This window comes from Danio rerio, chromosome 9 (genome assembly GCF_052040795.2).
Source record: "Danio rerio strain M-AB ecotype USA chromosome 9, GRCz13ab, whole genome shotgun sequence".
Taxonomy (NCBI): domain Eukaryota; kingdom Metazoa; phylum Chordata; class Actinopteri; order Cypriniformes; family Danionidae; genus Danio; species Danio rerio.
This window is the reverse complement of record NC_141029.1, coordinates 13,450,001-13,470,200: the sequence shown is the minus strand read 5'-3', so window position 1 is coordinate 13,470,200 and position 20,200 is coordinate 13,450,001. Positions and strand designations below refer to the sequence as shown.

Here is a 20,200-nt window from a genome sequence, read left to right as displayed (position 1 = left end):
CACGACTTTATTTTTTTCTGTAGAATTTTTACTTTGTTAAACATTTATATCATTTGTGTGTGTGTGTTGTGTGTTGTGTGTGTGTGTGAAATACATCTGAAAAGGAATCAAGCACATGCAACAATAAAAACATACACTGACAGTTTTACACATATACACAAATAATTCCCATGTAACATTTAATTGTTTTTGTTTTAGCTTTTGTATTAAGGCAAATTAAAGGCCAGTCAATTTTATATGTATAACACTAATAATTTAATTGAAGGTTTGATACAAGTAAAGGGTGAGTAAATTGTGATAGAATTTTTGTGTTTGGGTGAACTATCTCTTTAACGCACACTGATCCGAACATACGCGTTCGCGCCGTAGTGTAATGATGACACTTGTCGGCCACCGTAGACGTATACGAACACAACCACATGTGTAACTTAATATGATTCATTTAAACTTAATCGGACTAAAAACCTAAAATCATCTGATGGTTCTGGCAAAAAGGTAAACAAATACATTTTTTCTGATGCCAGCAACGGTCAAATAAGCTTAACATGAGGGAGTATCTTTCGCCTGCTGTCTGGAAGTGCTGAATCAGACTTTACTCTCGTAGGGAAGCAGCTGACAGATTAGGAGAAAACATGGACATGGCTTTGTTTTTTTCAATAATCCCGATACTTCAGATAATAGTAACGTTATAAGGTGCGAAGGTCGGTCATATATTTTCCTTCTGCCGTGTTCAAAAACCCCAGTTCCTATTCTCATATAATTCTACTTCATTCTCGTGTTTTTAAGTGATAGCTTGTTTTGTCTGCTGAGTCATGTCCTCGTCTCCCGAGCTGCGGAGTGTGTTCACTCTGTGTGGCGATCAGACGGTGACCTGTGGGCTGAGGGAAGTGTCTGCCCTGCTGGACCAGACTGACCCTCCACAGCCTATCCCATACACCGAAGGTAACGTTAAACACACACACACACACACACACACACACACACACACACACACACACACACAAATTTGGGTAAATTTGGTTTTATATTCGCACAGTCATTCATTTTTTTTGAGCAGTAACAATTTGTGACACTGGTAATTCATACTATTCGAGTCCCCAAGACATTATATGGTACAGAATATATAAAACTGTAAGTGAAAACAGCTTGTCTGATAGGATTGTTCAATTTCCACTGTAGAACACAATGATATGTGTTCTTAATTAATTAAAATTAAAAATAACTACTCTGATTTCAGTGCAAGCAGCTGAATTGTCGTGTCCCAAGTCGTGCATGCTCATGTTCAGTTACAAACTTAGAAAACTCTAATATATACTGTATACTTTTCATTGATCTTGTGTTGTCACAGTTATAATACTGCAAATGCTATTTTGGTTAATAATTAAAATATATAAATACAATATTTAAGTAAATGTGTCCCTGAAATGAATGTCGCCCCTGTTACTTTAACTGATATTTCCATGAAAACATCCCCTGATTGCTCCTAGTCATGCTATGAATGTTCGGTCTGAAATCGCACGCATGACTTCAAACAACATTAGCACTATTTAAATAGCTGTGAATACTGTTGTACTTTGATAGTCATTGGCTGCTAATATGATTTCACTATATAGAACTTGCGGTAACACTTTACAAAAGCAAAACATGAATAATGATGTATTAATATGTAAACTAAACATTACTTTATTATGAATTAATGATGAGTTAAGGTATGCACTAATCATGAATTAACTTTAAGTACAACATGAGTCACATGAGTTCATGTGTAAATAACGACTACCTTAATTACCTGTTAGTACATGTTGTTAATTAATGTATTAATTAACATTTAAGTTTAGGCTAAATGTAACCAACATGAACTCATGAGCTGTTAATGTATAGTTATGTCATGACTTTACTTGGAGGGGCACATCATTATTAACTCATCCTTAACTACTTATGAACTCCTCTTCATGTTGATGTTGACAGAACACTTTTCTATTGTTATTCAGTGTAAACTCACTAGTTGGACGTGCATAAGGAGTTCATGAGTAGTTAAGAATTAATGATGATGTGCCCCTCCAAGTAAAGTCACAACATAATTATACATTAACATATCATGAGTTCATCATGGTTAAATTAAGCATAAACTAATGTGGTAATTAATACATTAATTAACAAACAATCATGAACTAACAAGTAATTAAGGTAGCCATTATTCACACATGAACTCATGTGAATCATGTTGTAGTTAAAGTTAATTCATAATTAGTGCATACCTTAACTCATCATTAATTCATATTAAAGTAATGTTTAGTTTACATATTAATACATCATTATTCATGTACTGTTATTGTAAAGTGTTACCGAACTTGCTAAGGAATTAAATTAAGAAGGTGAAAGTCAGAACACACAGGTACACACACTGACTGACCTGTGGAGTCTATTCTGATCTGTTTATACCACGCTCTTTATAAAACCTACAGATGCTGTACCGAGGAAGACCATGTCTGCTGGTGAGGTGTCGGACAGGATGTTCTGCTCGGCATGTCAGTGCCCTTTTGAGAGTCGTGAGGAGCAGGTATGGTTGAATTAAAGCAGGGGTGACCAAACTTTTTCTTATGAAGGGCCAAAAACCAAAAATCATTAGAACCATGGGCTGAAGATAAATATACCAAACTATTTTACATTAAAGTTGCCATGTGTAATTTTCTAATTAGTTTTATATTTATAAATGCATAGAAAACATTACATTGAATCGTATTAACAAATGCAGTATAACTTTTTTAATTATTGCAATAAAAACAATCACATTTATATTAGTGTAGTTCAATGCTGAATACACTAGTCAAGCAGAATCTGCCTTTGCCTTGATTCAATCACCAAAGTCACTGCATTATCTTCTAACCGTTGGGTGACAGTATGTACATTTTAAACTAAATCTGATTCATTTGAACCATTTTAGCTTTTTTTTTTGCTTTTATAGCTTAACAATAAAACAAACAAATAAAAGGTTACATAAAATTTGAAATGACAATCTATAAACCATCCACATTGGTCTGCCTCTCTTCTCAGATGGATTAGTGGGCCAAATCAAAGGATACCATGTGCCAACTTTGGCTTAAGGGCCCTAGTTTGAACATCTGTGTTCACTCGGAAATGAAAAGTTACTCGCACTGTGTACAAGTGGTTGTTAACTTTTATGATTGTATTTTTTCTGTTGAACACAAAACAATATATACTGAAGAATGTTGGGAGTAAAAAGCAGCCAGTAGTATTTATAAATCACTTAAAATTGGGGTAAAGTTTGTTTTATGTTCGCACATTTGGACTTTCTCCTAAAATAATTTCAGAAAAGTTTTGTTTGCGATTTGTGAATAGGAAAATCATATTCAGAGCCAATGACTATCAAAGAACAGCATTGTTTACGGTCAATTAAATAGAGCTAATGTTGTTTGGAAGTAGGGCTGCACAATATTGTAAAAATCTCACATTGTGATTTATTTAGTTTTACTGCGATATTTATTACGATATGAATAAAAATTCACCAGATGATTTGAAAGGCTGTATTTGGCAATATTTCATCAATTTAGATTGACTGGGATTAAGTATTTTTCCCTGCAGTGCATCTGCATACATCATTATAAATCACAAGCAAAAATAAGTAATAAACAGAGCTTTATGGTTTTCAGGGCAGTCTAACAGTAACTGTAACCGCAAGTACAGAAATTGAACAATCAAATGTAAAATAGCACGGTTATCATTGAAAAAATAATTGAAAAATTAATATATTTGATCATATATTTATCTTTTAATCTTTTATTAGATCATAATAAACTGCGATGTGATCATTGCAGATACACACCTTGTGATATCGATGCTCAAACAATATATAGTTTAGTCCTATTTTGAAGTTATAAACTTGCATGCAAATTCAGACTGAATATTCAAAGTACCGTGGAAAACAACATAGGGGCTATTTTACAAGTTGTCAATGTACAAAAATGAACGAATAGGCAAATATAAAGCCAACTTTAGCTCAATTTCAATGTGGTGATGTCATTGGCCCGTGAACATTTCCTGCTTGTTGTCAAATTATTTCATAACTATAACGAGAGGCAATTCAATCATAACTTTACGTTAAAACAGCTATTATGCCATTATCAATATATGGATGTTTTTTAAGTTTCAGAAGTTATGAAGATAAAAAATATACAGGGTTCTTACGGGTGCTGGGAATCCTGAAAATGCTTGATTTTTAATATAGTGTTTTCAAGGTTAGAAAAGTGCTTGGCTTTTGGACAGTGTGCTTGAACCTGCTCGAATTTGAATTTGCAGGGCTCGAAAATTGTGACTGTTTTGGTTGCATATGCACACTATTTTATCTGTGACCTCAAAATATATTTGGGAGCATAATGTGCGAGTGCATAAATTGTTGTCTTGCGATCAGTTTTCATTGAAAAATGTTCACCGCATGCTTGTATTTACATTTACATTTAGTCATTTAGCAGACGCTTTTATCCAAAGCGACTTACAAATGAGGACAAGGAAGCAACTTACACAACTATAAGAGCAACAACGAATAAGTGCTATAGGCAAGTTTCAGGTCTGTAAAGTCTAAGAAGGAAAGTATTAGTACTTTTTTTTTTTTTGGGTACAGTTAGTGTGATATCCAGAGAGGCAATTGCAGATTAGGAAGTGAAGTGGAGACTTAATAGTTGAGTTTTTAGTCGTTTCTTGAAAATAGAGAGTGTCTCTGCTGTTCTGATGCAGTTAGGGAGTTCATTCCACCAACTGGGCAGATTGAGCGTGAGCGTGAGCGAAAATAATTTCTTCCCTCTTTGGGATGGAACCACGAGGCGACGTTCATTCACAGAGCGCAAGTTTCTGGAGGGCACATAGATCTGCAGAAGTGAGTGCAGATAAGAAGGTGCTAGGCCAGAAGTCACTTTGTAGGCAAACATTACAGCTTTGAATTTGATGCGAGCAGCAACTGGCAGCCAGTGCAAACGGACTAGCAGCGGAGTAACATGTGCTCGTTTAGGTTCATTGAAGACCACTCGTGCTGCTGCGTTCTGGAGCAGCTGAAGAGGCTTGATAGAGTTATTTATGGAGCTAATAATAAGCCAAAACAATCTGAATTTGAATTGTTTAATTGAAATATTAACCATTGTAAGTTAATAATACTGATTATGTCCTATTAGAAATGTTTTGAATTTTTTTATTTCTTAACTTGATTATTGAACATCTGAAATTTAAGACAACTTAATTTTTAAAGTCAGATTTTTATAGACCTATTTTTAAACTTCAGATTTTTTTGGTTCTGAATTCAAAGACTGCAGATAGTGGGTATGTAGAAATACAGTTTTAAGTTTTTAAGAATTCAAATGAACACAATTCAAATTCAAGTTGTTTTGGCACTATTGGCTTTATAATTAGGAGACATTCACCCAGAATGCATCTTTGCACCTAAAACGCCAATCCAATGACTAAAAACAATAGCAATGCACCTGAAATATCATGAACGATTGGTCATGAAAGTTTGGTACTACACCCAAACAAAATCTGACTGTAAACTCATTTCTTGAGATATCAACTTTAGTTAGAAAGAGACCAAACTTAAAAAGACATTCATCGTGTAACTGAACTGTTTTTTATTTATTCTTTAGGTCACACTTTACAGTAAGGTTCATTAGTTAATGTTAATTAATACATTTACTAAGATGAACAAACATTAGTTAATGAAAATACAGTAGTTCATTGTTAGTTCGTTAACTCATGGTACATTAACTAATGTTAACAAGCATGGACTTAAATGTTAATAATGCATTAGTAAATGTTCAATTATGATTAATAAATGCTGTACATGTGTTGTTCATGATTAGTTCATGTTAGTAAATGCATTAACTAATGAACCTTATTGTAAAGCGTTACCATTTTTAAATATTTTTTGGGTGAACTTTCCCAATAAACCTATGCTTGAAAGTACTAAACAATTTACGTTGAATTGTCATATTGTGTTTTTTTAAATGGCACAATGGAATGTGCCATAAGTGTGAAAAAGTACATACAACAAATATAAACGTAATTAACCGTGGTTATTAGGTGCTGGAAAAGCAAAGGTGTAAGAACCTTGAATATAGAAGAAGAAATACCAAAGGACCATTGTTATTGCTTGCATCCCTCAAAATGGTCTATAGTAGAAACAAAAAAATACCATGGTTAAGTTAATGGCTGCCTCTTTCCAATATTCACCATTTATATCTTCCTTGCTATTCAACACAAAAACTTAATCTCAAAGTTGATTCTTTTCTCAGATGGAGCACTATAAACTGGACTGGCACCGCTTCAACCTGAGACAACGGCTGGAAGGAAGATCAGCGATCACAGTAGAGGAGTTTGAGAAGAAAACCGGCACAGGTAGATTCATATACAATATAATCGTAGGACACAGTTTGCAGTCCTTGTGTAATCTTCCATGCCCCTCAACAGGTGACATCTCAAGTATTTCAGGCTCAGACAGTTCGGATAGTGAGGATGGCGACCTTGGAGATGAAGTGGCCCCTGTGCAGACGGACTGTGCTCTGGAAACAGATCAGCCTCAGAGTCGACTTTCTGCCAAAGTTGTCTTCCAAAATGCAGAGGGCCAGTTCCTGTCACTGTATCGCTGCATTCTCCAAAGCAAAAAAGTAAGATGATCTATTATCCGATTGGTTAGTCTATGCCAGGTCATTTGCCAAACATAATTCCTTTTTGTTACGTCCTTTTAGATGTTAATATTACACTAAAGTTTTTTTGACATAACATATAGTTTAGTGTGTGCATGACCAATGGATGGAGAAAGAAACAATTGAAAACCAAATATCACTGCATTTGATTATTTATTGCCCATACTTCTAGTGAAAACCAGTGAAAAATATATTGTACTTTGAAAGAAAAATATTTACAATAAATAAATGATGAGTTACCTGTTGGAGAGGTGGTAGTCATGCTGTGTTCACACCAGATGCGGAACACGTGGATAAATTGCCCTATTCGTGCGTAAATTGCTGCGTGAACATTTGAGTTTACTCGCTTCATTTCGCGCGTCAAGTTCACTTCAGAACAGACGCGGATTTGCATGATGGGCAGGGCTTCTGTCTTTCCCGGTGACTCTAGCTTCATTTCTAAATGGCTAACATGGATTTTATGAAGAAAATAACAGTGTTTATGTGGTTTATATAGGCTGAAAAACAGCATTGATACGTTTAGAGTCGTGTCTGAGTCCACTACATCCTTTCAGAGGTGCATCCAGTTCTGTGAGCTCATAAACTCCTCCAGAAACTGAACCTGGATGACGAAGGCTTTCAGTGGTGCTTCTGACTGAGCCAAGCCCAGTTTGATGAACTGTTGTCGGTGTCAAAAACGCTCAATTCGCGCGTATCGCGCCATTCGTGTCATTTGCGCTCCGCCATTCGCGCGTATCGCGCCGCAGGATGTCTATTCACGCGTTTGCATTGACTTAACATGTAAATCACTCGCGCTTGACGCGCGTTTCGCGTCTGGTGTGAACGCAGCATTAGAGGTGCTTACAGTAAATCAGATAAATAAATATGACAAAACACATTAACTGTAGTAAACAAAACTAAATATCAAAAGAAAATCATGAAAAGAAACATCTTCAAAAACCAAACATGCACAAAACAGCACACTTTCCTGAACCTTATGAACGAATACAAAAATGACTATGGATATGTATATCGTGCAACTTGCTCATTTCTACACCCTCTCTGAGGTATTACTCAAACAGGTATCAATTTGCAATCTCAAAAGACTTTAGACAAGAACATTAATCACAAGCAAAATAAAAACACATTCTCTCAGACTAGTCCTTGTTAGAGAGATTGTCCTCAGAGACTCACAAAAAGAGTGAGAGCGAAAGCGCGAGAGAAAGAAAATGAGAGAGAGAGAGAGAGAGATCGCGATCGCCATTGCAGTTTGGGCAGGCTTTTTTAAACGCTATGTCGACCAGTGATTGGTGGCGCGAACCCAGTATCGGCGGCCAATGTCATTAGCACGAAATGAGGATCCTCCAATGCTGTTCGTACCTGTAGCACTTGCAAAATGACACACCCACATACAAACAAACGGACACACTTAACTCCAAAGTACGTTCTGCAGGCAAACAAAACAATTCTCAACAGAATATTTTCTGGCATATTTTTAATGAGGGAGGTAGGGTTTGTTTTTTTTTTTTGTTTTTTTTTGGTAATACTTTACAACATGGGACACATGTTAACATAAATTAACATAGTTAATTTATTTAAAGACATGAACAAACAATGAACATTACATTTATCACAGTATTTATTCATCTTTGTTAACCTTAGTTAATGAACATAAAGTTGTTCATTGTTAATTCATGTCATTTTGCAGTGCATCAACTCATTTGTACAAGCATTTGTATTTCAATAATGCGTTGGTGAATATTGAACGATGAATATAAATGTTCATTGTTTGTTCATGTTTGTAAATACATGAACTAAGGGTGCTTTCACACCTGTAGAGAGATTCTTTTGTTCCGAAACAGGAATTCAAATTGTAACAGTGTTTTTTTTTTGATGCGGTTTGCTTTTACACGGCAAAGTTTCTAAACGGACAAAAACAAGTCACGTGCGAGTAAACTCCTTACATTGGTCAGAGTTTTAGAGTTTATTTTTCAGAGTCCCACGGATTTTGCTCGGCTGTCATACAGGTACATGGCTATTTTATTTATGATTATGAGAAATGAGACATTAAAAGCAAAAAGATGTGCTTTAATTTTGACAGACATTTATAAATCAGAGCATACATAGCCTTTCAGTTGTCAAAATCTTATCTAATGAATCCAGTAATCTAAAAATCTAATCTTAAGTAATCTTAAAAAAACATTGGCTTGAATTATGCATTATAAGCTTAAATTATAGAGAGAAATAACAGATGAACCAAGACATCCTCAGATCATGAAGCAGATCAATCTTTCTTTCGAGACGTCAGTGCAGAAATGAACTAAAGAATAGGCCTAATACAAAATATTATAAATTAAGATATGGAAAAAATATTAAATGGTAATTTCGGTCAATTTTCCCAACAGTAATATTTCAGCATGCTTTCACTTTCATATTTGACATGAAACAGTGATTTGCCGGTAGGAATGACATACCACCCTACTTGTAATTCTCATTCATATGGCCATGCCTATTGCATATCCATAATACACTGTGATATACCCTGGCTTGTTCGATCGTTTTGCTTTCTCACTACAATCGATGCGCTCCAGAGTTTTGTTCGAATCGAACAGAGACCATCTCATTCAGGAGAGCTCAGACGGATTGTTTTGGCGTGGATTTGAGAGCTATTGCGGGATACACGTATGCCAAAGGAGTCGCGCTAACTGGGCAAACGAGACAGGTTCTGAAACAAATGTCTAGATGTAAAAACACCCTAAGATTAAATATGCGTTCTGTATTGTAAATGTTACTGTCATTTTTATTGTTTGAGGAATAAACCGAAAACAAAAAAAATGCTTGAGGACGATTAAACCAAAAGCTTAAACGTTATAATGAATTAATTTTGGACTTCTATAGATTTTTATTCTTTGGCTCTCATCAAATTCTGTTGTCTTGTTCACACTCAGGACAACGAAGAAGACTTGGTTTCTTCTTTACTGAAAATCTCCAATAACACTGTTTGGGTTATTCTGATGACTGGTGGGGGACACTTTGCTGGAGCAGTTTTTAAGGGGTCAGTGAAAAGTTCTGAATGTCTTCTTTCTTATAAGCAAACAATATAAGATGTAATTAATTATGATTTTCAAACTGATCTAGAAAAGAGATTCTGCAGCACAAGACCTTCCACCGGTACACTGTGAGAGCGAAGCGAGGGACGGCGCAGGGACTGAGGGACTCGCAGAACCGCAGCCACACGCCCAAATCTGCAGGTGCAGCTCTTAGGAGATACAATGAGGCAGCGCTCCACAAGGTACAGCTATCCAAGTTCATAAATAAAAATGTTCTACATCCAAAATGTTATCATTTTCACATGACATGGCCATTTCACTACCATTCATGAATTCTCTCATGTGGCCTCATGGTATAGTAACGTGTCCATTGGAATCTTGCCAAAGGTAGGAGGTCATTTGGGTACTTCTCTCCTACTTTTTTCCAAATAATAAGAATTCGGGCATATTACATTGCTCACATATGGCTTTTCACATGCTATAGTAAATGTAGTAAGGAGGTATGCGGCTTTCAGTGTACCAATTGACTTGCAGTGAATTTATGAGTCTGTAATTGCATTTCCATTATGATTTTACTTGAGCAAATTGATTTTTAAGCTTGGATGAGTTGATTTTACTACCAATAAAAAATTATATTTCACATTAAACCATATAAACCGTTTTTTTTTTTTTACATTTACAGTTCACTTGGGATATGTAAAAATTGCAGGATGTTTTTTTAATGGATGTTATGTGTTAAGTTCTATTCCAAGTGATGACAACCGTAAATGTGGATGCTGCACATAGAAAGGAAGTAGGACTTTTATGTGATGTTAAAAGGTCACTTCCGGTGTGAGCGGGAGTTGTTGTTGTTGTTAGTGAACGGCCATGGTGGTCATGCAATAAAATAGACGAGTTCTAAACTGTTGTTTTTCATTTAGTAACAATTGGTAGCAGAGGATGGTTAGCAATTACAGAGTCCCGCCAACCTTTGATGAAGGGAAGCCGTATGAAAGCTGGAAGAATGAAGTCGGAATGTGGACTAGAGTTACGGAGCTTGAAAAAAGTAAGCAAGCGCTCGCTGTTGCTTTGGCGCTGTCAGGGAGAGCGAGAGAGACTGCGATGGAAATACCGGTTGATGATTTGAATGAGGACACTGGCATGTCAACTCTACTAGCGAAACTTGATGGTTTGTTTCTCAGGGAAGAAAAGGACCGGACTTATGAGGCGTATACGAGCTTTGACCGCATTGTGAAAGGCAGTAATGTTTCAATGACGGACTATATAATTGACTTTGAACAACGCTACTCGCGGATGCGCAAATATAAAATGGAACTTCCTGATGCAGTCTTAGCTTTTAAATTATTGGATACTGCTTGCTTGGATGTTAAAGATCGACAGTTGGCTTTAACAGCATGTGCAGATCTGACTTTCGCATCAATGAAGTCGGCACTTAAGAGAATTTTCACCGGAAATACGTCTGCATTAACGGTGGGAATTAACCAGGAAACTGCATATATAACAGAACAGAGACGACAGAGAGGCAAGTCATGGCCTCAGAATGAACAACAAAGGACACCATTACCTGGCACAAACCCACTGGATAGATATGGTCGCAGATCAAAATGTGCGGTGTGTCAAAGCACGTTTCATTGGGCCAAGGACTGCCCACACAAAGGTGAGCAAATCAAACTGACTGAAGATTGTGCAAGAAATGATGTAGAGGAATGCAACATCACTCTGTTCACAGAAGAGTTACACACTGAAGCAGAAATCCTCATGACTGAATGTTTTGGATCTGCAATAATAGACACTGCATGCACTCGGACTGTGTGTGGACAAGAATGGCTTAATCACTACATAACTGAGCTCAATCAAGAAGAGACTAATGACCTAAGAAAGACAGAAACATACAGCCATAGACCATTTAGGTTTGGAGATGGAAAAGTGGTCCGCTCCAACAAAAAGTTAAAAATTCCTGCAAAAATTGGACAGATCAAATGTAAGATTGAAACTGAAGTCGTTCCAGCCAACATACCATTGCTCTTAAGCAAAGCCTCTCTGAAAAGAGCAGGAACAGTTTTAGACATGGAAAATGACAGAGCGGTAATGTTCAACCAGCCAATAGAACTTGACTTTACAAGCTCTGGTCATTATTGTGTAAATATAATGGACAATGAAAGTAGCTCGGAAGACATGCATTCTAATGAGTAGATTTTGACAACTGCCGAAGACATTACACAAAATGTAAAGGATGATGAAAGTGAAATTTTGATCATTTCAGATACAATGAGCTCAACAGAAAAACGTCACATCATGATGAAGCTTCACAAACAATTCGGCCATGCTTCTGTTGATAAACTGCAGCGACTACTTGACAGCTCAGGTAATAAAGATGCTGAATGTAACATGATCTTAAAAAAAAATTGTAAGTGAGTGTGAGATATGTAATAGATATGGTAAAGCTAAACCAAAGCCTGCTGTTGGCCTACCACTGGCAACACAATACAACGAAACTGTGGCTGTTGATCTACATGAACTTGAACCAGGTGTGTGGTATCTCCACATCATTGACCAGTTTACTAGATTCAGTGCAGGCAGCATTCTAACATCAAAGAGATCCTCTGAAATAGTCAAACATTTTCTCCATGACTGGATAAGCGTACACGGCGCACCCCAAAAAATATTTAGTGATAATGGGGGAGAATTCAATAATGATGAGGTGAAAGATATGGCAGAGAACTTCAATATAGAAGTAAAAACGACAGCTGCATATAGCCCGTGGAGCAATGGCCTCCTGGAGCGACACAACCAAACACTCACTGAAATCATAATGAAAGTGAAAGCAAGCATTGGTTGTGATTGGCACACTGCAATGGACTGGGCTCTTATGGCAAAGAATACAATGCAAAATGTCCATGGCTACAGTCCTCATCAACTCGTGTTTGGACAGAATCCTAACTTACCATCTGTGCTTATTGATAAACCTCCAGCTTTAGAGGGCACTACAAAGAGTCAATGGGTGGCAAAACACATCTCTGCTTTGCACGCATCAAGAAAGTCTTTTATTGAAGCAGAGTCATCAGAGAGGGTTCGGAGAGCATTGCGGAAGCAAATACGCAACACAGAGGAGAAATATGAAATGGGTGACAAAGTGTACTACAAAAGAGTGGATTGTCCAGAATGGAAAGGGCCAGGAACTGTCATCGGTCAGGATGGTGCAGTAGTATTTGTGAGACATGGAAGGACTTGCATTAGAGTACATCATCTCAGACTGAGAAAAGTGTACAAAAAAGGTGAATATCAACATATAACAAAAACTGATGAAGACAATGTCACAGACAATGAACAAGAACAAGACTTTACTGAAAGTAACCAACAGCCAGCAGAAGAGACCGAAATCCATGTACAACAAGGAGTGGGACAAATGCAGGACAAAAGGAGGCAGTATGAAACAGAACAAACAAGTGATAATGCAGAAACACAGAGTGATGCTAGTATGGAAACTGTGGTCATGCTACAAAAAGGACAAACTGTAAGCTACAGGGACAGAGAAAAGGGTGTTTTACACACAGCTGAAGTCCTGGGGCGTGCAGGTAAAGCTACAGGCAAATATAAAAATTGGTATAACCTGTTGCTTATTGAGCCCACAAGTGTGGCGGGTACCACAAAATCTGCTGACATGTCAAAGGTTGAGAATCTACAAATTTAAAACACTGTTGCTAATGCTAACTCCACTAATGTATGTGAGGATGTGTTTGTAACAAAAGATGTAACCTTTGACTTGGCAAAACAGGATGAGATAAAAAGCTGGATAGATAACCACGTCTTTGAGGAAGTAAAGGACGAGGGACAGAAATGTATTTCCACTAGGTGGGTATGCACCTACAAAGAGACACCTAACGGGGTTTTACCCAAAGCTCGTCTTGTAGCACGAGGTTTTGAAGAACTAGAGATGTCAGAACTAAAAAAGGACTCTCCAACATGTTCTTCAGACTCTCTTCGGCTCCTTGTGGCAGTGATTTGTCAAAGACAGTGGAATCTAAATTCTATGGACATAAAAGCTGCATTTCTACAAGGAATGGAACTGTCCCGGGACCTTTATATCAAACCACCTCCCGAGGCAAACTGTAAAAAAAAACTATGGAAGCTAAAAAAGTGTGTGTATGGTCTGGCTGATGCTTCACTTTACTGGTATAAAAGAGTGATGGAGATTGTCATGAAGTCAGGAGGAACAATGTCAAAAGTAGATCCAGCTGTGTTCTACTGGCTGGATCAAGACTGCGCTGTGACTGGTGTACTCGCTTGTCATGTGGATGACTTCATATGGGGAGGCACACAAAGCTTTTCCACAACAGTAATACCTCACCTCAGATCCATGTTTCAAGTTGGGCGTGAGGAGAACAACAGCTTCTGTTATGTGGGAATAAACTTTGAAACTATTGCCAATAAAGTGCAAGTTCATCAGGAAAACTACATCCAAAACATACAGCCTATACATCTGAATCCTGCACGATCAGTGGAACAGGACTCCTTACTTTATGAAGAGGAAAAGGATCAGCTAAGGTCAAAGGTCGGCCAGATTCTTTGGGCCGCAAGACAAAGCAGGCCTGATGTCATGTTTGATGCCAGCAGCCTAGCTTCAAACATTAAAAATGCCTCTGTACAAACTATCCATGAAGCAAACAGAATTGTGTGTAAACTTAAATCAAAAAAGGTAATGCTGAACTTCCAATACCTCGGAAAAGACTCTGAGCTCAAGATGGTTGTATATAGTGATGCCTCTTTTGGAAATCACTCAGATGGGGGAAGTCAAGGAGGACATCTAATTGTTCTTATGGGAGAAAATGGAATGTTCTCTCCCCTTTCTTGGCAATCAAAAAGAGTAAAGAGAATTGTGCGAAGTACACTTGCTGCTGAAACACTAGCAATGTCTGATGGAATTGATAATGCAATATTTCTGACGACGCTGCACTCTGAGCTGACTACTGGTAACACTGAAAATACAATACCAATAATCTGCATTACAGACAATCACTCACTTGCTGATGCACTGAAGTCCACCAAGTCAGTTGCTGAGAAAAGACTTCGTCTGGAAATGAGCAGCATCAAAGAACTCATTCAAACACAAAGAATTAAACAAGTGCTCTGGTATGGTACAAAAGACCAGCTTGCAGACTGCCTTACCAAAAAAGGAGCATCAGCACTGCAGTTACTTAAAGCACTTAGTGAAGGACAATGGAAGCTCTATTAAAAGAGCATCTCCCTGTTAGGAGTACTGAATTCTAAAAGTTAAAACTTATGTCATCATGTTATCTTATGTTTTACTGTTATGTTATGGTTTTAATGTTTTTCAGGAAGTGCATGGGACATTTTTTTTTTAAGAAGAGATTGAGTTTGTTAAGTTCTATTCCAAGTGATGACAACCGTAAATGTGGATGCTGCACATAGAAAGGAAGTAGGACTTTTATGTGATGTTAAAAGGTCACTTCCGGTGTGAGCGGGAGTTGTTGTTGTTGTTAGTGAACGGCCATGGTGGTCATGCAATAAAAGAGACGAGTTCTAAACTGTTGTTTTTCATTTAGTAACATTATGTGTGTATTAGTAGAAACTCGCTCAATTGGGCATAAAGCAGTAGGCATAAAAGAGGCTGTATTGCATTACACAACTTTAAAAAGATTGATTATTCAGAAATTCTGAACACACCGTAATGATCAACCGATATATTAACACAATATTATGGCAATTGGTAACTTTTTGATTTAGTGGCTAATTCGTATGAGTTCGTACGATCTAATTCGTACAATTTAGTACGATTTGCTCATCCCCCAATGACGGTTGGGTTTGGGGGTGGGTTTAGGTGCCATGCCTCCTTTTTAAAATCTTACATTTTTGTACGACTGAACTCGTACGAATTCGTACAAATTAGCCATTAAACTGGCAAAAAGTAAAATGCTTGCGTTTTCTCGTGAGATCAGGCTGGATATATCAGCCGATATTTGTCATTTTTCAAATATTCGCTGATAAGTTTTTCTGTTTGCGACTATTCATTTACTTTCATTATTTAATCCATTTTCAAAATACTTTCAATTGAATATAAATAAAGTTATTAAATAAAATGAATACAATTATAATTTTTAAATATCGGTCATCTGCCACCCTGCTTTCCAAGATATCGTCAACATCCTTCAAAAAACCCACATTGGTTGACCACTAATACATAATCTTTCTTATGAAATCTGTCATTCCAATTATTTATTTATTTATTTTTTACTTCCATAACACCAGTTTATGAAAACACCATCATTTCAAATATATTTTTTTTAAATCAATACTTGAAAAAAAATATTGCAAAAGTTTGTAAAGGAATCCAGGCTGCAGATGTTGATGCATATTCTTTTTTTTTTTAAACCAGGATATTCATGACCTTCTGGAAAGCTGGGTTGATTATTTGAAAGAGGCCAGTGCCATCTTCCTACGAGCACCAAGTTACAACAAGACCATATTTTTTGGAGGTCGTGGAGCACCGTTGGACAAAAAAGATCAGCGAATGCGCGTACTTCCTTTTGCCACACGTAGAGCCACATTTAGTGAAGTAAAGCGTGTCTTTGACCTGCTCTCGACCCTACATGTTTATCGTATGTGGAGCTTTGCTACTGTATTAAAAAAGATACAATTTTATAATGTCTTTCCTTTTACAATGAATGTCTGTTAAATTTCAGAAAAAGAGACTGAAATCTCCAGTATTCTTAGTCCATCAAGGAGATTGTGGAAGAAGAAAACTCCTAAACCTGTTAGTCATCCAGTACCAAACACTAATGGTGAGTCTAAACCATTTTGGTTTATTTATTTAATTTATTGATTCCTTGGTTTGGTTTGAATAAAATGAGCTGGTAAAATTGGTGAAAAAGTGTGGTTAATTTGAAAAATTTTGAAATCTTCCATATGAATCGCCAAAATATTTTATTTTAACCAAGAGTTTCTTGAAAACAAACTCATTTAAAGGCTGTTTTGTGGTCAGTGCCAGCAGAGGGAGAAGATGCTAAAGAAGAAAGTTCAGGAGAAGATGATTCAGGAACACTAGAGACTGTGGAGGTGACGCTGGGAACTTTGGACCTGAGAGAACACGAGATCTATCCTAATAAGAAGAAAAGGAGGAAGCGGAAAGAGAAAAGAGAAGGTTAAGAGCATTATGTACACCAGATCACCCAGAAAAAAAACTCCAGAACAGAAGTGATGTTGTATACAAAATATTAAACAGTTATAATTTAATCATTTTCTTGTTTTGTCCTTGTGGTTTAGACTCAAGCAGTCGAGAAACAAATAAAGATAAGGCAGATGATGAAAATATGGACGAAGGTGAACTGGAAGTTGAAAGTGACTCTAAAGAGATGCAGAGGAAGTCAAGGGGCAGAAGGAAACCCAAAGGCAAAAAACCTCAGCCTGAAGAGGGTAAACTGATATTGGAGTTGACACAAATGTTTAATTGTGGGTATTAAAAGAGTAGTTCACTTAAAAATGAAAATGTGTTTACCATTTACTCTCTCTTAAGTGGTTCCAAACTGTTTTCTGTTAAACACAAGTTATTTTGAAAAATGTTGGAAATCTGTAACCCCTGACTTCCAAAGTATTTGTTTTTCCTACCATAGAAATCAATGGTTACCGGTTTCCAACATTTTTTTAATTATTCGTGTTCAATAGAAAAAAGAAACTCAAACATTTTTGACAAGTGAAGCATGAGTAAATGATGACAGATATTTGGGTAAACTCCCTTTAATTGAGGGGCTACTTGCGCTAAACCATTTTAACCTATAATGTGATTTTTTTTTAATGTGTTTTGGCTTTTCATTTACAAAAAAAGCTATTTGAAGACATGAAAATGCAAATGTTTAAAATAAAAGTTTGCCGAAATGATATTATTATAACTTCTCAAAAAAACTACACAAATATAATGTTGTGAAAACAGTAATGTCATATGCATTATGTTTTAGTCTGCAGTACTTAATGAGTACTTGACAACCAAAACGGTTATGGCGGACAACAAAATTCCTGTGTTTCGTTTCATGTAGTATCACATCATGATGTGACCGGGGGTCCGTTCTTCGTACCTCGCTTAAATGATCTAAGATTATTTGGCAGATCCTGGATCTTTTAATCTTGATAACTGATCTCTCGCTAATTTGGTTCTTCGAACAAGTTCGCGAATCAGATTAGAATGTCTGGATGAACTGATCTGAGATCGCTGCGTGTGTTATGAAGGACGGATCTATCGATCCTCGAAATCATGATCAGCAATGCAACGATTGGCTGACGGCATAGCAGCGTAATGACATCATCTGATTAATATTCAATTATCCATGTGAGCAAAATTACATCAAATTAACAGTAAACGGTTTGTTTAATATGACACGCAAGAACTTTCCACATTTGTTGTGAGCTGCAGGCTTTACACTTTCATTTGTCAAGACAAGAGTATTCATCATGTATTTCAATGCAAATCAATGTATTTAGTTCTACATTTAGAAAAGATTTGCTTTATTATAGTAGCCGTTTTTTAATTGGTGTATAAAGAATAACTGGTTGTTTACAAAAGCATTTTCATATTGGTAAAGGTGTCTGCAACTTTTGTGAGGCATCAAATCACTGGCATATTAACTATCTAAACATGTTTATGACTGCATAAATGTATTATTGCTTTAAAAAAAAGTCACATATTGTGCATTTCTATTATACACAATTTGTTCTAAAGCGATCTAAAAAGTTAATTTCAATAAGTTTTCTCTTTGCACCAGATGGCAGTCTTTGTACTTTCATTTCGAGGGTGCAGATTGCATACGTTTTATTAATATGTATAACTTTATTTATTTTATTAATGACTATAACTTTATATATATATTTAAAAATTATGTATTATTTTCCCAAGTGTATATAACTACTACTGTAAGAAAATATCAGAATTCGGAACATACTTTCTGTATTATCTTTGCTTGAACTGAGCCGATCTAATCCTGTTTATATGAATTGAACCTGCTCCCGATCAGGTTTGACCTAGCAGACCCATATCCAAATCCAGCTAACTGAGTAATCCACGTACGAAAAACGGACCCCTCTGGTGTATATAATATGGTGTTTTACATTTTTTTCCCCAACTGCTTACATTTTCAAAACAGTGTCTTTTTTTCAAAACTTTACACACAATTCGGAGCGTCCATTGCCTGGAAAAGCGTAATGTGGGCATAGGGTTGGTCATCATACAATTTACAGTACTAGGCTCAGAAGAATTGCTTTATTCTTTTTTTTTTTTTGAGGCATTTAGGATTTAGTATTTAGAAAAGGAGTAAATGGGGTAGGTACAAAACTACAAATTGTGGATAGGTGGTAAACCGTTTTTTTTTTTTTTTTTTTTGACCAGAACAGCCCAGTGCCCCATCACCTTTGTCCTATACTAGACTAAAGCAGTGATTGGTTAGTGATCAGTTAAGAAATGAGTGTTTTCACATTTGAGGAGCGTGTGTGTGCGACCTTGTGATTAAGTGTAGCGATTTGATTAGTTGTGTTTGGAAAAGGAAAGCAAGTGGATTCCTGTCAGCGTTTTGTTTTTAAGGTAGAGAGTTGTGTGTAGAGTTTTGAAAAAAAGTTTTTTATGCAATTGATAGTTGAGTTCAAGGCTGAGAAACAGCTTTTGGTTTTGGAGATTTGAGGTGTTTTGCATTTTGAGTGAGATGTTTCAGAAATAGTGTGACAAGAAAAGATTTTGTGTGTAAGCAGATCTGTGTGACAGTGCCGTCAACTGTACAGAAAACGTTTCAAAAATACAAAGGGAAAACATTTGTTTTTAGTACATTATTGATGTGTATGACTACCGCAAAGTCATACATAGACCATTGAAAAGTCTAAACATTTTTTTTGAATGAAATTTCCTTATTAATTTTACATGGCTGCTTCAAAATAATACAAAAAAAGAAATGATTAATCTTACAAATCTGTTTAAATTAAATGCAGTTCATCAAAAAACAAACAAACCTGAAAGCAAAGTATCACTTGCGCCCAGTAATTTTAAGAGCACTAAATCCGTATATTTTAGAATAATTTTGAAGGCTTGTGTGACCACATAAGGACTGAAGTAATTACATTATAAAATATATTCAAATAACAACAAAAAGTTATTTTAGACTGTAGTTACAGTATACATTTACTATATGTATTGTATTTCTAATTTAAAATACTGCCTTGTTGAGCATTAACTTTTTTTTTTGAAACATTTTAAATGATACCGTATAATATTTTAGATTTTTGTTGAAAATCTATTAAACATGCGCATACACATTTGACCCTTTTCTGTTGAGAATTGCATGTCACAGTGTTTTATTTCTCCGGTGTTTTCAGATGAAGTGGATGAGTCTTGGGAGTACAGTTTAAGGGATGCTCTCTACACTGCCTGTAAAACTGGAGACATCCAGTCATTGCGCAGCCTCCTTCATCTAC

The 20,200-nt window shown here is 36.3% G+C and overlaps 2 protein-coding genes across 17 annotated transcripts in view; both read left to right on the top strand.

The window, feature by feature from the left end:
- The window catches only part of LOC141376079 (uncharacterized), a 996,984-nt gene that overhangs the window by 455,404 nt on the left and 521,380 nt on the right, over nt 1-20,200 (top strand). The gene's annotated exons all lie outside the window — the stretch shown is intronic.
- The window catches only part of ankzf1 (ankyrin repeat and zinc finger peptidyl tRNA hydrolase 1), a 23,816-nt gene continuing 3,994 nt past the window's right edge, over nt 379-20,200 (top strand). The window contains exons 1-13 of one of the 16 annotated variants that reach the window (XM_087267554.1): nt 379-495; nt 605-693; nt 787-942; nt 2,466-2,560; nt 6,297-6,399; nt 6,472-6,668; nt 9,635-9,741; nt 9,825-9,978; nt 16,131-16,353; nt 16,438-16,536; nt 16,737-16,895; nt 17,018-17,167; nt 20,102-20,200. The exon at nt 20,102-20,200 is cut by the window's right edge and continues 181 nt beyond it. In XM_087267554.1, coding sequence (XP_087123680.1) covers nt 813-942; nt 2,466-2,560; nt 6,297-6,399; nt 6,472-6,668; nt 9,635-9,741; nt 9,825-9,978; nt 16,131-16,353; nt 16,438-16,536; nt 16,737-16,895; nt 17,018-17,167; nt 20,102-20,200 — 1,516 coding nt within the window. In that variant the 5' untranslated portion in view covers nt 379-495; nt 605-693; nt 787-812. Of the gene's footprint in view, nt 943-2,465; nt 2,561-6,296; nt 6,400-6,471; nt 6,669-9,634; nt 9,742-9,824; nt 9,979-16,130; nt 16,354-16,437; nt 16,537-16,720; nt 16,896-17,017; nt 17,204-20,101 lie in introns of all 16 variants that reach the window. The other 15 variants (XM_087267550.1, XM_087267556.1, XM_087267555.1 and 12 more) reach the window with 15 other exon arrangements.